This window comes from Hypomesus nipponensis, chromosome 27, assembly GCF_054491055.1.
Source record: "Hypomesus nipponensis isolate SF chromosome 27, ASM5449105v1, whole genome shotgun sequence".
NCBI classification, from domain to species: domain Eukaryota; kingdom Metazoa; phylum Chordata; class Actinopteri; order Osmeriformes; family Osmeridae; genus Hypomesus; species Hypomesus nipponensis.
The window spans coordinates 13,650,980-13,675,682 of NC_140387.1; the positions used below are offsets into that span (position 1 = coordinate 13,650,980).

The window sequence follows — 24,703 nt, forward strand, 5'->3', positions numbered from 1 at the left end:
ACAGATCGAGAAAAACATTTGCAATATTATCGACTTCCAAAAGTTATTAAAAACCAGGGAAAGGAATGTCAGAGATTATCAAAGTAAAGGAGGCGCTTGTGGTTGGCAATGCTCAACCAAGATCTACCAGGGAAAAAACAAGATTGAGAGTCACTTGGCTATACCTTGAGTATCGCAATGATATCATACAGTCAAAGTTAGGTTGGTTAAAGACGTTATTGCATTACTTACTTTGGCCTTCACAACACAACAGTTGTTGATAACTTGGTACTGCGTCTCCCCTCACCCATCCACACACCATCTGGTTATAGGCCTCCAAACCTTTGTAGGATTTAAGGTATTCTGCTGTGTATGGGCTCCGCGAGAAAACCAGGTAGTTGACTATATCGGGATATGCAACTGAAGGAAGAATCACCGGGTCGTCACGGATCCAAGAGGGAGCTAACGCTAACTCGTAGAGATCTGCACCGCCAATAAATCGTAATTTCTTGAAATATTGCGCATTTTCTTGTGTTCCAAGTCCTTCCCTATATGCCTTTGCATCTTGGACGCGTTTTGATGAGCTTTTTGGTTGTTTGGACATGGTTACATTCACTTAGAGTATCCAAAGCACACAATACTCCATTGTACTCCGTTCAGTTATTTACACCGAGTGTATAGGTAGATAGATAGGACAAGAAGAGTAAAACTGATGAATGTGTTTTTTTTTTTTTTTGTACCAACATTCACACTTATGCAGGCCATGACAGTTTTGTAGGTTGGCAGAACATTGACTGCCCCCTTGTGTTCAACACTGATCAAGTTTCAATAAGAGCTGAAAAAAGAAGGGATTAAAAGTGTACACATTTACCCTGACTAATTTACATGTTTAATCTTTGTGATATGACCCGTGTCATACTTTAAGTATGTTGATTGCCATTGTAGATATATTGCCGCTTTAGCGTTTGACATGCTATATCCTTCAAACATTGTAGCCTATATAGGCCTACTATGATTGGCAACTGATATAATGGCCCATGTAGACCTACTAATACCGGCATTAGGTTACATTTCGATCCACGTTGTGATATTCCTATAAGGGAGAAAGGAATAAACATGAAAAGATGAAAGAGTTCCAACAAAGTTAGTCAAGCAGGTAGACTAAGTATTTAGAGATTTGTATCATTCTATATTTATAAGAAGTATTGATATTTGTTATCATCATCCTAATAATCCAATGTGATTTAATGGACAACTGATGGCCTAGCTGTTATCCTGCTCGCCGTAAAATTGCACAATATCTCGCCATAATATTTTGCTCCTTGGACATGCGCGTTACAACGTTCACAGGAGGCATTTAAATCTTTAGGGTAAAGATCTCTGAAAGTTCACAAGCTCACATTCGTTACAGAGCACACCAGAGCAGAGCAGAGCAAATTCACGCCCTTTTGCGTAGCCAAAAGATGATAACATGGATATTAAGTACATTTGGTGCAGGACTCTTCTCCCTTCTGATATACCAACGGATGTTTTACCGATTCTTTTGGGAGGATTTGATTTATTACCTGAAACTTCGTAAGGTCGGAAAGGCGTTGATGTCTCGCATGCAAAGAGGGGTATTTACTTACGTCGACTGCTTTCTCAATCAGGCAAAAAAGACTTCTGACAAGCCTTTCATAGTATTCGAAAATCAGACTCTCACGTACCAGGATGTTGATAAAAGAAGTAACCAATTTGCTACAGTATTGAAGACTGGGGGTAATTTGAAGCAAGGTGATATAGTTGCGCTTTTGATGAGCAACGAGCCTGATTTTATCTGTGTGTGGTTCGGACTATCCAAACTCGGCTGCGAAGTTGCGTTTCTCAACTTCAACATCAAGTCAAAATCACTTCTCCACTGCATTGAAATCTGTGGCGCGAAATCACTCGTCGTTGGCGCAGGTATTGCACATGCAAATTTGTCAGGGCTGTCAATAAGAAAAGCTTGGTTTCCTATTCATGTAGATGTGTAACATTCACATTTTCCTTTTCCAAACCAGTCCCTTGACAATGAAATTTAGGACATACTGAATGAAGTCAATGTAGCATAACTTAATAACAGATTCATAATTGCCCCCGATTTTTTCTTATGCTGTGTAGAAGAGCACCTAGATCTGGTTTTATTCAGTTTTGAACAACAGTGCTTTGTGTCTGACCTGACACTTTAACAGTATTTTAGGTTCTTAACCTGTAGGTTATTTGGATGAAGTATTATATTGACATGATAACACATGATATGAGTAGCTCTGAAGAATCCCATTTTGATAACTAAACAAGATCTTGTTTGGCAAAGCACATACCGTGATTACTATGTAATCTTCAAGATTATATCCTATTTTCAGATTTATTATCATAAGTGACCAAAGTTCCTTTTTAAACAGTGAAGCTAAATGTATGCATTGAAGAATGTTATAGGCTGACGTACCCAATAGCACAGTGTGATGCCAAGCCCCGTCTACAAAAATATACTTTGAGCAAACAACTTTTTCATTACCTGTATTCCTTTCTCTCAGATTTGGTCAGTTCTCTTGACAACATTTTACCCACCCTTGAAGAGAATGATATCAAGGTATGGGTGTCTGAAGCCAGCTCACCTCATCCGTCGGTCAACACATTACTGGACAAGGTGGAGCAAGCCTCGTCTGACCCTTTACCCAACCGTCCTAAAGTTGACCTCATGTCTAACTTCTTGTTTATCTTTACCTCAGGAACAACAGGTATAGCATTTTAATATTGTTGCATTACTTTTTTACAAGCATAATTTGGGTAGATAGCTGTAAAATCTCCAATTAAAATGGAGGAATGCATGATGGATTGGAATGATTCATTGGCTGAGCTATAAAGGCAGAGATTGTAAAGTAAAATAGATTTTATAGATCCTTCTTATGTTTGTCATGTATACTCATTGTAGCATAAACCACTTAATTGATAGCATGATAAAATGGCCAGCTGAATGGAAAAGCCTTCACAACAAATGCCACAGATACAGTGTAAAATGGAAGCCAACAGATCAAACTACCTCAAAATAGCCCCCAAAAAATGTGTGTAGCCCACACATGCATTTTTCCATCTCATCGGAAAGGTAACCAACATATCAATTTAAACAGAATTCACTGACTTGATTTTACCCATGTATTTTAAACTGGCACAGTGCTAACCACATTAACAACTTTGTTCAACACCAATATAAGTTGCTCAAGAGGCGTTTCCTCAGCCAACAAGGGTCCCAGTGAAAGTTGTAATTTGCAGTGTCTAAAACAATCTACTTCTTTTTACCGTGGGGAAATCAGATTAGTATTTTTTTTTTTAAATCTTTATTTATATAAGGACTGCTGAATTTATTCTAAATGTACATAAAAGGCAGACAATCCACCATTACTCTGTATAATAATAAAACCCACACCCTGTTAATTTGCTGAACTCTGAGCTTATTATGGAGTGTTTAGGCGAAAGACTTTTGTGAGCATTTGGATGGCAATTGTTTCCTAGGACATTTGAAGGAAACATCCCAGCCTCACAAATTCACTGGTCATATGGGACTTATTTTTATATATCCAGGTTTTCCACACCTTTTGTAAGCAATTCATCCATTTTTATCAATGTGATATGAAAATGTGATATAACAGACATGTTTTAGTCATATTTGGATCACATTAACTCAAAAGATTGTTCAACATCCGGAAATAATAACTAAAGCTGTTATTATAATGGTAAAAAAGTCTTGTTATCTGTTCCAGGACTTCCTAAGGCAGCCCGAGTGGGACATCTCAAAGCTGCTATGTGCATGTCATTTCTTCGACTGTGTGGAGCCAGATCTGATGACAACATCTACATTCCTCTACCTCTCTACCACATGACCGCGTCATTGCTGGGGATTGGTGGATGCATCGAACTCGGTAAGATCGACTGTTTACTTGATTGCAAATGTGTATGAATTCACGCATTTACTATACGCTTACAGTGCCTGCATAAATGTTGGATTAGTAAAGTCAAAATTGTGATTGTTCCATACATATATTATATACATTTTACTTTGAAAATTAATTCAGCGGTGGACAAGACCCTTAATTTTTGTGGGAGGGAGAAAAAAAATCGTCTGAGTATAGCAAAAAGATGCATTTTTACTCAGTTGACCCTGAGACAAGGCAAGTTTATTTGTATAGCACATTTCAACAACAAGGCAATTCAAAGTGCTTCACATAAAACCATTAAAAGCATCAAAACATAATGTAAAAGAGAACAAGATTTAAAAACAATTAAGAACATTCAATAAGACATTCAAAACAGTCAAAGTGTGAGAGTGAGATGCAGACATTGATAACCTTGAATCTGGTTCAATTAAAGGCAACAGCAAACAGTTAAGTCTTCAATCTGGATTTAAAGGAGCTGAGGGTCTCAGCAGACCTGCAGCTTTCATCAACCTTGTTCCAGATACAGTATGTGGAGCAGAAAAACAGAATGCTGCTTTAGTTGAATATGGCTCAGCAACTATAGCACGTATCACCTATGGTCACTGGTTCCATTCCCACTAGAAGCTTACTATGTACAGAAAAAGCTGATGACTTGTTCATGCACCCAGTAAATGTGATGTTCATGTTCTCAAACTTTGAATGACTTTGTCCTCCCAACTTTCTGAAACAACAAGCTGTGTGAACAGGTTGTGACAAAAGTTCATGGTATGTTCTGGCCCAAAGGAAGTGGCTGCACACACACATAGACACCCAGTACTTAATACACTACTGTATGCTTTGTCCCAAAGACTTCCAAGACAAATTTCTATTGATTATTGTGTTGCCTGCCAGCCCTTCCCAGGTCTTAACGTCTGAAAAATCTTTATTTGTTTGCCAAAAAAAATTCCCAAAGGAAGTCAACGCCAAAAGCACAATTCAGAAGCTACTGTTTTAGATGTCTCTAGTGTTTAAGTTAAACTTTCTTTGACACTCAAGTTATTCTACCCACTTCCCACTTGAATGTGTTTCCCACAGAATAGTTTTAGTACTAATAGTAAAGACAGACACAAAGGAACCGACAAATATCACACATTTCCAGGAAGGACATTTTTTTTCGTGGTTTTTCAAAGATTTGGCTGTATTCAGTGGCGGAACCAGACTTTTATATATGAGGTGGCCAAGGGGTGGCCAGGGCTACTTCAGGGGGTCCACAGACCAAGACTTAAAATGTGTGTGTAACCTTAGCCTGGCATCTAAACAGTGTAAATGATTAATATGATTGCTGATGAGAAATATAAATTCAAATTCACTTAAGCCTGAGTTCTTCAGTGTGGCCTAGTATGGTCCACTAGGGTTACTTTAATCAAATGATACATTTACTATGATTAGACTGTGCCTCTACATCTGAATTGCAACTCATTTCTTTCTTACACACACTGAACTGCACTCACAAACTGGAGAGACTTTGGTCACTCACTTTTCATGAATATATAATCTGGGTCTAACCAGGTCAGAGGTTACTTGAACATAACTATTACTGTCACACAAAAAATGCCACTGCCATCAAAACAAGAACACTCATGAAACAACAACCAACATTTTGAAGTGAGGCTTAATTGGAAAAAAAACTTTTGTGTGCTTACATGTGTGGCCTAAAAACACAAGCTAAACTTGGCATGTGACTGACTGCCTGGTATGCACTGACCTGGTGTCTGTAGCCTTGGGGAAGGAGCTAATTAACATCTTATTTCCATGGCCCTCCAAAATTGTTCCAAGAAACCATACAATTGGTTTAAAAGTTATGATTGGTCATTTATATAGTAATGTAGAGGAGCATTATGACAATGTTTTATATAAAATATGCACTGGCCTGGACCACCACACACCTTATAACTACTGCACAGTTCTTATTTATGTATAGTATATTCATATTTATACTATTTATATACATATCTTGTATCATCGTATAAATCTTAAGTATCTATATATTACTTGCACATAGTCTTTTCTGCTTTTTGTTTAGCATTTCTGGTTAGATGCTAACAGCATTTTGTTGTCTCAGTACTTGTACTCTGTGCAATGACAAAGTTGATTCTAATCTAATATAACATTTGGGCTTTAAAGACTTTTAGCAATGTATTATGACTGGTGCATGTATTATCGGGCGGAGTTGATTCATCCAGGAGACTCGCAAACGTCACCCAGCATCACTGTCAAATTACGCAGCCTGACAGCCAGGGTGGTATACTTAAACCAGGTACTCACCCACACTCAGTCATTGCTCAGCGCGACAGCATGTTCAGTGCTGTTCTCTTCCTACTTCCACCTCCCTGGCCTCCACCCTTGGTTCTGTGTGCCCTCTACCTTGGGGGGTATGTGTATCAAGCTCTCTGCCACAATCTCGAGATGGTATCTTGTTGGGTTACCGGCGGGGAGCCGATGCAAGCAGAACCATATCACCAACATCAATATGTGTATTCTCAATAAACATTCTTAAACTACTACTGTCTGCTTGAAGCTTTCTTATTGTGTTTTTGGGTCACAGGTGCCACATGTGTACTGAAAAAGAAGTTTTCAGCGAGTCACTTTTGGAAGGACTGTGTAAAACACAACATCACAGTCTTTCAATACATTGGGGAGCTTTGTCGCTACCTAGTTAATCAGCCTGTGGTAAGAAATGATCCTGATCATTCTAATTTAGCTCTTTACATTTCCTATCAGACGTTTGTTATTTCAATTCCTAATGTCCTCATCTAAGCTATTTAATATGGGCAGACACATGTTGTAACTAGTGCCCTTATGCAGTAGATGTCTCTGTCAGAAATGTAAGTTGTTGGGTTGTAGATGTTCTAAAAACTTATTGGGTCTAGTTTACATATAAAGCATTTGAGTGTATAACACCGATGCTTACACTTGTTATATTTAACAGTTATACTTACAGTAGATTCTTATTTGACCATTTCCATATTTCTACAGGTTCCCGAGGAGAGAACCCATGAGGTGCGTGTAGCAGCAGGGAGTGGCCTCAGGCCAGATGTGTGGAAAGAGTTTGCCAGACGCTTTGGTCAAATCAACATTCGGGAGGCCTATGGTCTCACAGAAGCCAGCATCGGCTTTGTCAACTATACAAGTGAAATTGGGCCCATCGGACGGGCCAGCTATTTCAACAAGGTCAGATGGAGAGTCATTTTATTTTTTATTTAATTAGCTTGGAGGCTTGAAAACTGTTTCCCTGGACGCAAATAATCAAGACTTGGACGCACAAAACCATCCAATTAGCCTATACAATTGGACTAGGATCATATGGAGTTTCACCACATCATGTATTATTTTTATGTTTTGGACTAGTTTTAAAATGTTACAACAAAGCTACAGTATAGGACAAACTTTTAAATGCAGATTAATATTTACACTAAATAACTCATCATGGTTCAATCTGTGGTTTATTGTTCCACTTTATTACTACCGTATTCTTCGGAAAATAAGCCGCATTTTCTATAAGCCGCACCCCATCATGGGAGCTTCGTGTTTGTAAATCTGAGTATAAACCGCACGGGAATAGAGGCCGCACTTGATATGGGAACAATAGGTGCGTTGGACATGGACTGCGGCTGCATGAAACGACCGGCGAGAGTAGCCCCTTGCAGTCGGGGAGGAGTTGAAATGGCTCTGAAGTCGGACATTCCAGCTTCTAGTGGTTTGCTGCATTGATGTCAGTCATGGCTGATCAAGCGCTGTTTGCTTACTTTACTTTATTTATAATTAAACATAGTCTTTCCGTTAGTGAAGAGGCTGACAAAAAACCCTTTCTTCAACACATTTTTAACTGCTGGCGAAACTGAAGGTGTCCGAATATCCGAATATTACAAAACATGCGTCAAAGTCGTGTGTGAGTCTGGCCAATCACGAAATAGCTGTGTCGTCACTTGAACCCGTGCAGTTGCCTTTGAGAAAATGCGCTCGGCTACACAGCCGGCAGTTCTCGTATCGATCTCAAGGTACTTTGATGGCGACGTCACAGTGACCTATCCTCGGCGCCGTCTCAAGTCGGGCAAAAAGTCTAACCAGAATTCAATGTTTCAAGTCAGCCGCCTGCAGCCGGCTGCATCGCAGCATGAAGTCGGGTCATGTCGAATGCACCTAATGATACCAAGCAATGCACAAATATAGGCGATCTTACAGCATGCTGTTGTGAAACAAACTTCGGTTGTGGATAGTAGGCTATGTCCAGAAATACAGCCAAGTGTTTTGTGTATTGTATAAATATTTTAAAAATGTCATTTATAGTTGATGTTTGTTAGCAGTTACATCCAACAAATGTATTTTATCAACGTTCAATGACTAGCAAAAAAGTGGTTGACAATAAAATATTCAAAACACTTTTATTTATTTCGGTAAGCAGGCTAAGAAAGTGCGTAATGTATGTTTTTTATTGCCAGGGAATTAAGTAATATTTCAATAGCATTTACGAAAAAAGTGTTTCTTCTGTTCAAGGGCAAAATACCCAGCTAGCACGGGCCACTCACTCTATGATTCTAGCATCAACACAGCCGATTCTAGCCTAATTGACTACAAGCGGCCATTGATCTCTCCCTTCAACCCAATTTTAGATATTTTTCTATAAACATACAGTGGCTATAAACGCTGCTGTCAAAGCTGGGTTTGGTACGTTTGACAAGCCTGTCACTGACCCGCTATCTCAGTTTGCTGTAAAGCCAGGCCACATGCTAGCCTGTGTAGGCTAGCTTGTCAAGTCCCATTCATACAAGCTGCACACTATTGTTTTGTTATAAAAACACGCTATAAGCCGCATTGAAATATAAGCTGCACCACCACAAAAAAAATTGGGTATAAGCCGCGGCTTTATTTCCGAAAAATAGTTTTTTGTGACACATAGCTAGTAGCCTGGTCCTAACCAGACTCTCATACATTTCATTTGTACAGAGTGTCTGGCCTCACTCCATTGACAAGCGTTGACTTCCTTGCACACGGGTACTCTGTTTAAAACTATTGGATCTGCCCAGAGCCACTCTGATCTGCCATAACCAATCGCTAGCGTTCTCCTCAGCCAATTCCTTCACCACTACTGTAACAGAGCTAGCTGCCGTAGCTGGAAAATCCAACTTTTCCCAAACCCCGTGGGGAGGAGGGCCACAACATCATTGCCACCAACAAAACTCAGCAAAACTTGTTCTTGCTCCGGCTTTAGCTGTCAGGTATTTGGCAGCATTGCCACAACGGACCGAGTGGCTTCGCTCGCATCTTTCTCCGCCACCATTACGGAACTACAACACAAACTAGCACATGACATCAACGTCATCGTTCTCAGCCACTCCCTCTGTTCCCTGATTGGCCGGTTAAAAAGTAATCTGCAAAATCTGACTTAACTACAGAACGGCCAGACCGAGTACAGAAGCAAAATCCAAATTGAGCGGAAGTACGTAGGTCGGCAGAGCCAGGCTACATAGCTAGCACAGCAATGTTGAAAATAATTTATTTTCAACATTAAAGTATTTTTTTTAGGTGAAAGAATGAACAAAGGGCATTTGTTTTGAGCTAGTGACCTTGACCTACAGACAGAAACTTCCAGAGACTGAACTGCACTTCTAGGACTGTTTTATACCTAAAAAGTATTTTTAAAAGTTGCCCTTATCTGTTGCCACGCTATCACCAACAATATCTGACTATCTTGCCCCATTGTCTTGCAGCTGAATATGCCCTTTGAACTCTTGAAATTTAACCCACAACTGTTTGAACCGACACGAACGAACACTGGAAGATGTACAAAAGCAAACAAAGGTGACAGAAATTAATTATGATTTGTGTTTCTGCATGCACATAAGTTGTATGTATATAATGTGTGCCTTGTCAGGCTTGTGTTTGCATGACCCTGTGCATCTATATTTAGTTGATAAATGCCTTGTGTTTGTGTGTGTGTGCACATAATTATTTGGATCTACATCTATATCCTTGTCTTTTAACGGGATTACCTATGTACTCGCATCCATAGGGGAGACAGGCATCCTGGTTGCCCCCGTGTCGGCCTTGAACCCCTTTCTGGGCTATGCTGGAAATGAGTTGCAGTCAGAGAAGAAGCTCCTGAGAGATGTGTTCAGGGAGGGAGACATGTACTTCAACACTGGGGACCTCATGCTCCAGGACCACCGAGATTTTGTCTACTTCCGCGATCGTATTGGAGACACATTTAGGTAAAGCTGTACAGATACAATACAGTTGAATTTAGTCAACTCAATTCTCAGTATAAATACTGCCCATCCTCATGGATGCTAGATTTTCATTGGCGTAGTGATGTTTAGGAGATGTTAGTTGTGTTTGTAAGTAAGGGGGCCCCGAGATCGAACCAGGGAATGCACAACTGGGGGAAGAAGCAATACTGACAAGCAATGACACCCATTACAGCTATTTTAGTTACTGTAATGTATAGTTCATTTGAATTCAACAAGTTCAGTGATACTGTATAAAGTGTATGATGTCACATGGTCATCATTTTGAAATCCTCCACACAAAATACTCCAAATATCCCCAACGTATGTAAATGTAGACTATATACATTTCAGATAGTATACTGTATCTATCCTAGCTTTTACCAATGCTTCAAGAGTTGGGCACAAAAAATTAAATAAACCATGAGCACATATCCATCCATATCTCATCCTCTATATTCTCTAACCAGTTTGAGGACAGTTATTAAGTGGTTCAGTTTTATTTTCATGTCTTTTTCAGCCCAAGCTCTTTAGTTGCATGTCCCTTCTGAGATTGTCCTAAATCATTTGCTGCGCTCCGTTCAAGTGTTCAATCGTGTGACTGATTGCCTTCTCAGTTGTAGTCATGCATATGCTACTATCCGAGTATAGCCAGTAGCTAGCAGTAGTTCCCCACTCTTCCAGTTAAAGAAAATCTTCATTGAAAATCCTCCCCCCCATCCGTTCTCTCCCTCCTCAACTCCCCTCGTATGTGCCTTCCAGGCCTTTTGGCTGTTGTTCGGTTTGAGCGTAATCCAAGTTGGCTTGGTGGCACAAAACTCTAGCCAAGAGAGTAACCCCCCCCCCCCCCCCGTGTTTTCTGTCCATTCAAAAACAATTCAGAATGACATAAGGACCTCAAGAATTTGTAGAGGAATGCATGGCTGTCAACTATATGTGCTGCACTTCTAATTAGACAAACAACTCAGAGTCCCCCTCTGACAAGTGGATCTGTCTTTCGCTCCCACCGTGCTTCTTCTGTGATTCCATGATTGTTGAAGGGGTTTAAACTGGGGGGCTTTATGGATGTAGTTACAGTACCATGACAAGGAGATTAGTCACTAAAGGGCCTTGTTAGTGGGTACAAGGTGGGTCATATGGTTGTGTTGGCTAAAACTTTTGGGGCTTCCAGGGTCACAATGCCATCATTTGTGTCCTCTCCTAGAAAACTTTTGCTCCATTTATTTTACTCCCTTGATTAATTCATGCAATATGTATGCCTACCTCATTTTATTTGAGGGAATATATTTGTCTGCTGTTGCAATGCAATAACTACTACTGTGTGTCTGAGTTGGTTTGTCAGATAAACTTAATTTAGCTGGATTGCCATGTTATTAGGATAATATGATGTCATGACTGTAGTTGTAGATAGTTGATTGAGAACCTATTTGGTAAGCTATAAAGTTTATATTTTTCAGATGTATTTTAATGTTTGATAAGTAGGAGGAGAATAGATCCTTAAACCTGCAGTTGACCTATGAAATCCCTTGAAGTGAATTGCATTTCAACTGAGGGGTCAGTTGGGGTACCATTGGTGCCATTTAGTGTTGTAAAAGACAGTGGCAACTTACAGTACAATCTATCCAGGGGAGGCTATTATAAACAGGGTAACAGGGCTAAACCCTCCCTATCTATTATAAACAGGGTAACAGGGCTAAACCCTCCCTATCTATTATAAACAGGGTAACAGGGCTAAACCCTCCCTATCTATTATAAACAGGGTAACAGGGCTAAACCCTCCCTATCTATTATAAACAGGGTAACAGGGCTAAACCCTCCCTATCTATTATAAACAGGGTAACAGGGCTAAACCCTCCCTATCTATTATAAACAGGGTAACAGGGCTAAACCCTCCCTATCTATTATAAACAGGGTAACAGGGCTAAACCCTCCCTATCTATTATAAACAGGGTAACAGGGCTAAACCCTCCCTATCTATTATAAACAGGGTAACAGGGCTAAACCCTCCCTATCTATTATAAACAGGGTAACAGGGCTAAACCCTCCCTATCTATTATAAACAGGGTAACAGGGCTAAACCCTCCCTATCTTTAACAATAAAGATGAGAAAGTTATTGTTAAAAACTGAAATCTAAATGATCTTTTTTACAGCCCAAACGCAGCAGCCACCATTCATCTTCATTGTGTGTGTGACAGGTTTTGAGGCTCGCCCCCCTTGATTTGCTACTAGTTTGGGCTAAATTAATTCAGCCCACAGGCCACTGACTTTTGGTCAATGACAGCCGGGGGTGCTACTACAAGAGTGTGGACTTGTGAGTGACAGGTGTCTGGCAGGCCTTCTTGACTTGTTGCCCATTTAGGCTACATTTATTCACAGGCCGTTGACGTCTTGACCAATGAGAGCGGATGTATAGACAGTACAGTCAAGTGCTAGTGACTACTGTGTGTGATAGAGTGGGGAACGTGATCGATGACATGGCTGGCATGAGATGGATTATTTACTTTGTCATCTGTTTTCTGTGGTATCAGATTTTGAAGTAAAGCGACTTGGAACACACTGTCCAAACATTGAAATTACACAAAAAGACAAATGAAGTTGGTTAGAAAGAAGACTGGCTAATGGCAAGAGTAGCCAATCATTAGCTCTTCTATTGTAACTTGGTATCTCAGATGTTATTTCAGTGTTTCCGCTATGTAGATTTTTCCGTGACGGCCTGCCAGGCCAAAATTTCTGGATTTCTGAAAAATTTGAAATGCATCTCTTTGTCCATGTCGTGTGGTCAGCCGAACAAGCTACGTTCCCACCACTCGCTCCTTGCCTTGAGGCAACGGCCTCGGTGGATCTTGGTGGTAGGCCAAGTGGGTGGTGGCATTTCCGATTAGGTACCCGGCGGCTCGTTAAGGCAATTTTATTCGATTAACTCAAGTCAATACATCCAATATATCCAAAACTATCTCCCCCAACAACAAAAAAAGATAGACCTGGCTCAAAATACTACCTTTTTCATAAAATTTTAGCTGACTTTTGCTCAATGTTAAACCAATATTAAATGGGTAAAATAGTTGAAAAGAAAAGTTGCCTGGAACTGCTCGCGGGTACGAACAGGGCACATGCACAAAATTGAATATTAGCGGCTTGTCAATTTACCTGGAGCTGATTGAGCACAGGGAGAAAAGGTTTGATGATCTACAGTTGCATGCATTGCTGTAGCCAGTTCAACTCTTACATGTTATTTTGAAGTAAATTGTTAATCTCCATTTTACCTTTACTGTAGGTGGAAAGGAGAAAATGTCGCAACAACAGAAGTTTCAGAAATTCTAGGAAGTCTGGAATTCCTACAGGAAGTCAATGTCTACGGTGTCAATGTGCCAGGTCAGGTCCTTGTTCCTGTGATATAATTTATAATCTGATTAAGTTACTGATTACTATGAAAAGCAGTGCATTAATAAGGTTTTGTATTCATTTATGCAGCATGTTTCCATGAGTTACAAATACTGCTATCAATGTCTGTAACCCCAAATTCATAATCAATATAACAGGGAACGGGAATGAACAGGGAGTAACGCCTGTTTGACCAATGAGCTGGAGTGATTAAATCAACATTATACACTCCTATTTTCCTTTTGAGCTCACATGAGAAGTGGTATGTCTCTGTGAATAGCAATGTGAATGTTATAATCATAAAACTGATTTTCAGGTAAGAAGGTAAAAAAAAGGATCATGATTATTTTTGCTTGGCGTTCATTGTATTATAGATATAATGGTTTGACTTACATTACCAAAGGTAGTCATTTTTCTAGTTTAATATGATGCTTTCCATACATGCTAACTTTAAACCCATTTTCTAAAACAATTAGCTATGTAATGGGTGTTTGGGGTGGAGATAGTTGTAGTTAGCCTGGCTCCCAGCCCAACTTCTCCCCGCCCACAACAAAAATTTGGTTGGGAAGTTGGGTCTGTAGGGGCCTCACATTGGGAACAACTACATAAAACCAGGATCTGGGCGGATCAATGAAATAGCCAGCGCGGGCTTTATACGATGATGGACAGACGATACACAGTAACGTAATCAACAACGTCACGAAAGAGCCCTTGGGTTGAATTTGTTTTCAACAAACAACATATTACGTCGCTCTGATTGGTTGTAGGTCTATCCAATTGAGCGTAGAGGCATTTGTTTTACGAGTTTGGTTGAAACACGCCCCATAGTCACAGCCCAACGGAGAGTTTTCATATTCTGACTAGAATTATATGACAACGTCAGGCTAAGTTGTAATGGTTCTTTCAATATATAAATACAGCTGCTGTATGGAATGGACCAAAAAAAGGGAAAACAAAGCAAAGAAGTAAAAGACTAAGCCAGACATTAAAATCCCTCACCTTTCGGCGAAATTCGCCGTTTTGAAACCAAAATAGGTGACCTACGTGAATCATGTATATTTGAAGAGAAATTGTTTGGGGGGGGGGGGGCTAAAGATTTGCTCACGCGCTCACATTAAGCAGGGAAGTCCCTAACTAGCATCACATCAGGCACAGAATTTGCATGCATTAGCAGGGCGCTCGCTGTGGTGGCGTATATGGTATATGGGACCGGTTATGGTGGGCCGGTCTGGATCAAAGTCCAGGCCTATTTTCCCTCCCAGTCCGTCCCTGCCGTTCTATCAATAAGCAGACTTGCCAACCTGTATGCAATTTGTGTAGCGGATACGCCTTTTGACTTAAAAGTATGCTGGTACTTGTATTGGCTGTCAATCATGATTAGGGTGACCAGAAGCATGACCCTGAAAAGGAGGACACTTGGGTCCTAAAAGGAGGACAAAGGGTCAAAAAGGAGGACAACCCCAAAAAGTTGTTGACGGGGGGAGGGGGTGGGGAAGAAGAGTAAAGCAGAGTGCCCGGCAGACCTAGCATTATCATTGTGCAGTTGCGTATCGTAAGCATGTTTAAAGCCCCTTTTCCCCTACTACTCACATCAATGTCAATGCGACAGAACTTACAGAAGGTATGATATTGATCTTTGCTGCTCTTATGGCAAAGTGGAGTTCTGAACTCCATGTAGGTTAGAAGGAGGTCTTTCTTTTTGACATCGGAAAACTTACGAGAGTGGTAAATTGCGACGGTGGGCAGGAAGGGTCAAAAGGTTGGAAAACCGGACTGTCCGGACGAAATCCGGACGTCTGGTCACCCTAATCATGATGGAAGAGTAGACAAGTTAAGTTAAAGCATGTCCACCATCTCTTGTGGGGGTTATGCATTAAGCCATTTGTGGTGCCCTTACCACATTGTGCCTCATATACTGTAAATTAGATAATGTAGTGTTGGACCCAGTGACAAGCTGGCATGAAATGGCTTGCATAATACTTAGTAAGGAGGCCATAATAATTTTTGACTCATGGCTTAATTTACGTTTCCCCAGCTCTCCCCAGGTTGGCAAAAAAAGTATCTCAAAATGCATCAGATTGATGCTTAAAAATATGGAATATTTAAATTTTTCTTATGAGGGAGCATGCACCCGGACCCCCTTAGAGGGGTAATATCCTTCTCACCTTTTTCACCCGTCTCTCGTCTCGTCATCTTCCGCTTGTCCGGGGATCGGGTCGCGGGGGCAACGACCTAAGCAGGGAGGCCCAGGCTTCCCTCTCCCCGGCCACTTCCACCACCTCTTCCTGGGGGACCCCGAGGCGTTCCCAGGCCAGCCGAGTGACATAGTCCCTCCAGCGTGTCCTGGGTCTTCCCCGGGGCCTCTTCCCATTGGGACGTGCCCGGAACACCTCACCAGGGAGGCGTCCAGGAGGCATCCTAATCAGATGCCCGAGCCACCTCAGCTGGCTCCTCTCGACGCGGAGGAGCAGCGGTTCTACTCTGAGCCCCTCCCGGATGACCGAGCTTCTCACCCTATCTCTAAGGGAGAGCCCGGACACCCTGCGGAGAAAGCTCATTTCGGCCGCTTGTATTCGCGATCTCGTTCTTTCGGTCACTACCCATAGTTCGTGACCATAGGTGAGGGTAGGAACGTAGATCGACTGGTAAATAGAGAGCTTCGCCTTTCGACTCAGCTCCTTCTTCACCACGACGGACCGATGCAGAGCCCGCATCACTGCGGACGCCGCACCGATCCGCCTGTCGACCTCGCGCTCCATTCTTCCCTCACTCGTGAACAAGACCCCGAGATACTTGAACTCCTCCACTTGGTTCAGGATCTCCTCCCCGACCCGGAGATGGCACTCCACCCTTTTCCGGTCGATAACCATGGCCTCAGATTTGGAGGTGCTGATTCGCATCCCAGCCGCTTCACATTCGGTTGCGAACCGCTCCAGTGAGAGCTGAAGGTCACGGCCCGATGAAGCCAACAGGACCACATCATCTGCAAAAAGCAGCGACCCGATCTTGAGGTCACCAAACCGGACCCCCTCAACACCCTGGCTGCGCCTAGAAATCCTGTCCATATAGGTAATGAACAGAATCGGTGACATAGGGCAGCCCTGGCGGAGTCCAACCCTCACCGGAAACAAGTTCGACTTACTACCGGCAATGCGGACCAAACTCTGGCACCGGTCGTACAGGGACCGGACAGCCCCGATCAGGGAATCCGGTACCCCGTACTCTCGGAGCACCCCCCACATGAGCCCCCGAGGGACACGGTCGAACGCCTTTTCCAAATCCACAAAACATGTGTAGACTGGTTGGGCGAACTCCCATGTACCCTCCAGGACTCCGCGGAGGGTATAGAGCTGGTCCACTGTTCCACGGCCAGGACGAAAACCACATTGCTCCTCCTGAATCCGAGGTTCGACAATCCGGCGGACCCTCCTCTCCAGGACCCCCGAATAGACTTTCCCAGGGAGGCTGAGGAGTGTGATCCCCCTAAAGTTGGAGCACACCCTCCGGTCCCCCTTTTAAAGAGGGGAACCACCACCCCGGTCTGCCAGTCCAGAGGCACTGTCCCCGATGTCCACGCGATGTTGCAGAGTCGTGTCAACCAAGACAGCCCTACAACATCCAGAGCCTTAAGGAACTCCGGGCGGACCTCGTCCACCCCAGGGGCCCTGCCACCGCGGAGCTTTTCAACCACCTCGGCGACCTCGGCCCCAGAGATAGGAGGGCCCCCCCCGATGTCCCCAGACTCTGCCTCCACGTCGGAAAACGTGTTGGTGGAATTAAGGAGGTCTTCAAAGTATTCCTTCCACCGATCCAGGACGTCCCCCGTCGAAGTCAGCAGCGCACCGTCCCCACCGTATACAGTGTTGACAGAGCACTGCTTCCCCCTCCTGAGTCGCCGGATGGTGGTCCAGAACCTTTTTGAAGCCGTTCGGAAGTCATTCTCCATGGCCTCGCCGAACTCCTCCCATGCCCGGGTTTTTGCCTCCGCGACCGCCAGAGCCGCGTTCCGCTTGGCCTGCCGGTACACATCAGCTGCCTCAGGAGTCCTACCAGCCAATAAAGCCCGATAGGCCTCCTTCTTCAGCTTGACGGCATCCCTCACCTCCGGAGTCCACCACCGGGTCCGAGGGTTACCGCCGCGACATGCACCGACCGCCTTGCGGCCGCAGCTCCGGTCAGCCGCTTCAACAATGGAGGCCCGGAACATGGCCCATTCGGACTCAATGTCCCCGGCCCCCCCCGAGACATGATCGAAGCTCTCCCGGAGGTGGGAGTTGAAGCTCCTTCTGACAGAGGGTTCCGCCAGCCGTTCCCAGCAGACCCTCACATTACGTTTGGGCCTGCCAGGCCTGACCGGCGTCCTCCCCCACCATCGGAGCCAACTCACCACCAGGTGGTGATCAGTTGACAGCTCCGCCCCTCTCCTCACCCGAGTGTCCAAGACATGCGGCCTCAAGTCCGACGACACGACTACGAAGTCGATCATCGAACTGAGACCTCGGGTGTCCTGGTGCCAGGTGCACATATGGACACCCTTATGCTTGAACATGGTGTTCGTTATGGACAAGCCGTGTTTAGCACAGAAGTCCAACAACAGAACACCACTCGGGTTCAGATCGGGGGGGCCGTTCCTCCCAATCACGCCCCTCCAGGTCTCACTGTCATTGCCCACATGAGCATTGAAGTCCCCCAGGAGGACGAGGGAATCCCCGGGAGGAGCGCTTTCCAGCACCCCCTCCAGAGACTCCAAAAAGGGTGGGTACTCTGAGCTGCCGTTTGGTGCATAAGCACAAACGACAGTGAGGACCCGTCCCCCCACCCGAAGGTGGAGGGAGGCTACCCTCTCATCCACCGGGGTGAACCCCAATGTACAGGCACCGAACCGAGGGGAAACAAGTATTCCCACCCCAGCTCGACGCCTCTCACCAAGGGCAACTCCAGAGTGGAAGAGAGTCCAGCCCCTCTCAAGGAGACTGGTTCCGGAGCCCGTGCTGTGCGTCGAGGCGAGGCCGACTATATCTAGCCGGAAACTCTCTACCTCGCGCACCAGCTCAGGCTCCTTTCCCGCCAGCGAGGTGACGTTCCACGTCCCTAAAGCTAGCTTCTGCAGCCGAGGATCAGACCGCCAAGGCCCCCGCCTTCGGCCGCCGCCCGTCTCACACTGCACCCGACCCCCATGACCCCTCCTGCGGATGGTGAGCCCACTGGAAGAGGGTCCCACGTTGTCTCTTCGGGCTGTGCCCGACCGGGCCCCATGGGAAAAGGCCCGGCCACCAGGCGCTCGCCATCGAGCCCCACCCCCGGGCCTGGCTCCAGGGGGGGGGCCCGGTGACCCGCTTCCGGGCAGGGGCAACTGGGAACCATTGTTGTGTTTCTTCATGGTTGGTTTTTTGAGCCACGCTTTGTCTGGTCTTTCACCTGGAACCTGTTTGCCTTGGGAGACCCTACCAGGGGCATAAAGCCCCCGACAACATAACTTCCAGGATCACTAGGACACGCAAACCCCTCCACCGCGGTAAGGTGGTGACTCACGGAGACCTTTTTACCCGTGACCCGTTTTCATGCCTGGACTAAGCCCAGTGATCAAGAAGATTCTGACACATCTTATAAAACAAATTTCTGTATTGTGTCCATGAAAAACAAACCAAAAATATAGCTGCAAGCAGCGATGCGGGTTCCTCTGCAAAATGGCAAAATATTATAAACATGTACACTGTAGAAGATCGAGACTTGGACAGCAAGAGAGCAAAACTACTTCATGTTTGGCCAACAAAAATAGGCTGAACGGGGGTTTGAACTCATGAGCATAAGGTTACAAGTCAGTGTCTCTAGCCTCGCTGCTACACACCAACGGCTGAGATGTTATGATCAGTAAGGGCTGGGCGAGTCTCTGGTCCCATTAAACTACACAACATACACAATCAGGGTGACCAACAAGTTTATATTAACTAACTAAAAATAACATTACAAACATCTAATTGAACGAACACAACAACTGAAATCCCTCGCCAGGCTGTTGTAACCAAACTATTTTCCACAAGTCTTTGCGTTTGTTGACATGACGCACTGCATGCTGGGTACCCAAGGGATCTGACGCTGATTATCTAGCAGTGCTCTGACTGCGTGATATGAGTATTAGTTTTTTGTCAGCTTTGGGACAAAGGTTAAGAAACTGACATTTCAAGGTTAAATTGCATGAAATTGTGCATGGTGTTTCTGAATGATGTCTGCCAGTTTAACTAAACAAGTAATCAAAATTATGACAGGCCAAAAGACTGTGCATGGATTCGAACCTGTGACCTAGCGCTTTGCAGGAGAATGTTTCAACCCATTGAGCTACCCTGAAGGCTGAGAACTTCTGGTCAGTTTCTGTAAAAAAAAATAAAAAAACGTATCTCCTGTAGCATGGCTTGTTCGATTCGGCCAAAGTTTAAACAGCTGTAATTCAATGATCTTTTGACATATCAAGGTGAAATTGCGCATGGTACTTCAGAACAATGTCATCCTGTTTAACTAAACATATATTCAAATTTAAGACAGACTCAGTGTGGCTGGATTTGAACCTACGACCTTATACTTTGCAGGTCACCGTTCCAGCTCGTTGAGCTATTCTCAGTGTTGGGTATTAACATGTTCAGTTACTGTACAAACAAAAGCTGTTTCTCCAATGGTGAGCATTGTCAGATTTGATCCAAGTTCAAACAGCTGTAATTCAGTCATATTTTGACATATCAAGGTAAAATTGTTATGGTACTTCAGGGGCGTGTCACCTTAAATTCTATTAGGTTTGAAAACCCATCATTCAAAATGACATTTGATTTAGTGACACAAACATATTGAGGCAATGTGGACATTTATATAAATACACCCCTTTCAGCCATTTTGTATTTTATTCAATTGCTATAAGTAACGTTTTTAAATACGTCAATGATTCATATCTGTACAAAATCTCAAGTTAATTAGACCTTTGGTTCAAGAGAAGAGGTATTTTGAAGGTTTTCCCAAATTATCACTGTACAGGAAAATAGATCAGGCGGACCTTATGGGTCCTTGAGGCTTTTTTGTTTGCCATGAGAAATAAAGCATGCAGACCAAGTTTCAATTGGGTGGAAATGCTATCACTGTGAAAATCGGACTTTTGGGCGTTTCCTGTGGCGCCCCCTATGGTCTGATGTGGCCCATAGTTGGCGTGGGGTACCCACTCAGATGTAGTATCACTGTGGCAAATTAGAAAATTAGTTACAAATACCATGTTGAGTTATTGTGGCGCAAGGAGAAGAGGAATAATAATAATAATAAAACTAACAAAAACAATAGGTTTCTTCCTTACAGAGGAACCCTAATTAAGAAATGTGGGTCAAGTGTGTACATTGTTAGTTCTGGGTCCACAGAGTCAGCCATCTGCATGTGTTTTTGGCCACTTAAAATGATTCACTTTATTCAAAACTGTTTAATAAATATTCTTCAATAAAGTTCTTGCACACGTTCAATTGTTTGTATGTCATTTCAGCATTTTTTTTCTCTCATTGGTACATTTATCCCTAGCTAGTGTTACAAGTCACCCAAGTAGTGGGGTAGGTTGTAACAACCGAAGTCTTTGTATTTGACATTAGCTCACATAATCTGTGATTGTATAGTAGACACACACATCAACGTTTGATAACCCTGAACAACCACTCAGTTACTGTCGCTCAGACAAAAGTTGTTACTTACATTCCCGGTGTCCCCATGTGAATGTATGATAACACAACATACTTATACTTAATATTATTTCCCATACAGGATATGAGGGGAGAGCTGGAATGGCAGCTTTGGTTTTAAAGCCATATCAGGTCCTGGATGGTAAAAAAATCTACAGTCTTTTGGTTCAAAGTCTTCCTCAGTATTCCTGGCCCTGGTTTCTTCGGATACAGGTGAGACAATGAGCTCTAGCCTTAAATGTTTTTCGATTTATTTGACAAAGTACATTGATAAAATTATGCCGAAATATGCTGTATGGTACTATAATGATCAAAACTGCGGGCTACAGTAATAAAAATATAAATCCAAGCAAATCTGAGATGTGTACATTTACCGAAAATACATTCAATCTGAAAGGCACTTGGATGACTGTTGTATTCTCTAACTCTCTCTGTCTCTTGCCATTACATCCTTTTTCCTGATGCCAACCCAAAGATGGCCATTGATGTGACAGAGACATTCAAACAGCAGAAGGGGAAGCTGGTTCAGGAAGGCTTCAGTCCTGAGGCAGTCCACGAGCCCCTATACTTCCTGGATCTCTTGCAGAAAGACTACATATGCCTTACTCCAGCTCTGTATAACGACATTATCTCTGGAAAGATCCGCATCTAAGATTGTATAATTTTGAACTATCTGACAGTGACTGCAGCAGAAACATAGAAGTGCATTTTAAAATGCAAATTCAATAGATATTCGTTCAAGACAGATCTAAACGGATGGACGTTGTGCTGTGTTTGACCATTTCTTACTGCTATCATAATTTTCCACTGTCACCTTTTAAAGCACTTCTTAAAGTAGTAATCCTGTAATTTCAGATGGAGTTCTGTCTGAGGGTGTCCTTTTGAGCACTCCTATCTTATCTTATTTTCAGTATCAGTTAAAACCAGTAAGTGATGAGATTACAATGGTAATTATTACAATGTCACAGTTGTAACCTGGCTATCATCCTCAGATCAGGGCTTGTGTTTACATGTAGAATTGTGTATTAATCACTTTATTAGAAATCGCTGGATATTGCATAATATGCAACTGTTTACAGTAGGCCTATTTGTTTGAAAACTTGTAGTTTCTTTTACTGTTTTCATCTGACATACTGACTTTTCCAGTTTTTTTTTAAATATCTATTCAACTTAAATCTAAGCTACATTTTTTAACCCTATAGACTGCACCCATGTCAACAAGCATAAACATTCAAATTCCAGATATGGATTATATCCTTGCTGCCATTGGTGTGTGTGTGTGTGTGTGAATTACACACCAAAATAACTCTTTGAGTCCGATTAAGGGGTCTTATAGAAAACGTACTTTATAAGTGCAGTCCATTTCAACTACGAAAATACTTATATATGTAATTTAACCAATGATAGTCTTTGCCACGAAACATAATTCTTGAAATTAACGCTTCCTTTTAAAAGGTTGGCAGCCATTGCAAATAGAGAATTGCTACAGGTAAAATATGCATACCATCTTTTTCGGAAATTCAGCCGCATTGTCTATAAACCGCACCCCACCAAAATGGGAGCTTTGTGTTTGAATATCTGAATAGCCTATAAACCGCACTGGAATATATGCCGCACTTGATACGGGAACAATGTTACCAAGCAATGCACGAGCATTGGCGATCGTACAGCATGCCGTCGCAACACACTTCGAAAGTGCGTAATGTATGTTTTCTATTGCCTGGGAATGAACTAATATTAACCTTTAGAAACCTGAGTTCTGAATATTTCCGCAGTCCCCAAAGTGCAAGTTATTTTTCCGAAACGGTAGCTAGTGGACCACTGCTGGCCAGTCGGTCACATGCTAGCTGGGTAGCTTTAGTTAGCTTCCGGGCTAAGTTAGCTAGCATGATACTAGCATAATACTCATAGCAATGGTACTACCATGTTACTTGTTAGCCTATTCATAAGTAAATTTTGAAGCCTGTTTTGATATGGCTCTGCGGCCCAGAAACTTAACTTTCACCGGGAAGTCTCAATCCCAATCCTAAACCTTAAAACGATAACAATATGTTAATATGATGCTCTAGTCTTCCGTCGCTGGCGCTGTATCAGACGCTGGCATAGTGATTTGTGACTGGTGAACTGTGGAAATATCCTCAATTGAAAAATGTGCTGCAAGAAACGCTTTTTTTAACAAGATAAATTAAATCCGCATCCAATTGCCAGGGATAGCAACTTACATTTTGGGGTGGCACCTGGGGTGGCCAGTCCGATATCAGGGGGTCCAGTGCCATCCCGGTTACCCCTCTGGCTCCGCGACTGCGCACCAGTTTGACCCGATCTAGAGAACGGGGAGCCAAAGTTGAACCAAACGTAATATATTGCAGGTGTCCTTTTTATAATCCAACGGAGTGCAGTACCGCGATTGAACTAATGTAATTAACAATTAAATTATTTAAATTTTCATTATTAGATGTCGAAATGCTTATCCAAACAATACAGGGGCGGATCTAGAAAAATATTCATGGGGTGGCAGGAGATTTTGAGGGGTGGCACCCCGTGGCAGAAATATATGCTGATTTAATCGCAGTCATATTAATTAATGTTTATTTGGAATGCCCCTTAATTAAAACATTTTAGCTCAAAAACATTAGGCTACATTATTCAGGCGCAATATTAAAGCCTTACATCAAAGATATTGATCGATGGCAGTAGAGGTCTATATTGGAGTGGGTGCTTAATGATCTGATGCAGAGAAGACCTTTTTATCCTGTGTCCCATTCACCGCTCGACTACAGGTTTTATTATCACACCATCAATCAAATGTGAATGCCAACAATAAATCATTAACTCATATACAATTCACAGTTATGGCAACAACGACAACCACTTACAGTTACTAATATCTATACATCATCCACTGACAAACCTAATTGACAGACCAACAACACTCAACTTAAACATGCATACAACATTAACTAAACATGAAACAAGTATGTAAATTGTGCCACTCACAATCCTTTGCGCCAACAGCGCGAGTTAACACGCGACCAATCCGTGGATCGCTACAATATTGAGGAAACACTGAAAAATGTGTTTTCATTCATGGATTAATTAATAATATACTGTATCACCAAACCGAAGTTTGGACAACTTGGCTAGTAGTAGAAGAATGTGCTACAAGTTCGAAGTTTGAACACTGAAAATGATGTGTATTCAAATGTCTGTTAGGTTTTTCGGCATTTGCGTTGCCTACTCTTTTTCCCCCGGTCCCTAAACATGACGCGGAGCCTGAATTGAAGTACGAGTGTGAATATCTGTTGAATCTCGAATATAAAACTGATTTCACCTCAGTCTCTCGCAAATATCCTACTCGGTGGAGTGGGGAGGGTGACTCGTCTAGTGCTGCATTCACTTGCAGTGGGATATTAGCAGGCCCAAACGTAA

The 24,703-nt window shown here is 42.9% G+C and overlaps 1 protein-coding gene across 1 annotated transcript; it reads left to right on the top strand.

Annotated features, from left to right (window-relative positions):
- The first annotated feature begins 1,379 nt into the window (after positions 1–1,379).
- LOC146220859 (long-chain fatty acid transport protein 6) lies at positions 1,380–22,707 on the top strand. The gene is made up of 10 exons (XM_084693948.1): positions 1,380–1,920; positions 2,532–2,735; positions 3,756–3,914; positions 6,514–6,638; positions 6,945–7,139; positions 9,677–9,767; positions 9,979–10,177; positions 13,468–13,565; positions 21,357–21,487; positions 21,750–22,707. The coding sequence occupies exons 1-10, from the start codon at positions 1,443–1,445 to the stop codon at positions 21,924–21,926; spliced, it is 1,857 nt and encodes a 618-aa protein (XP_084550074.1). The 5' UTR covers positions 1,380–1,442; the 3' UTR covers positions 21,927–22,707.
- Positions 22,708–24,703: the final 1,996 nt, after the last annotated feature.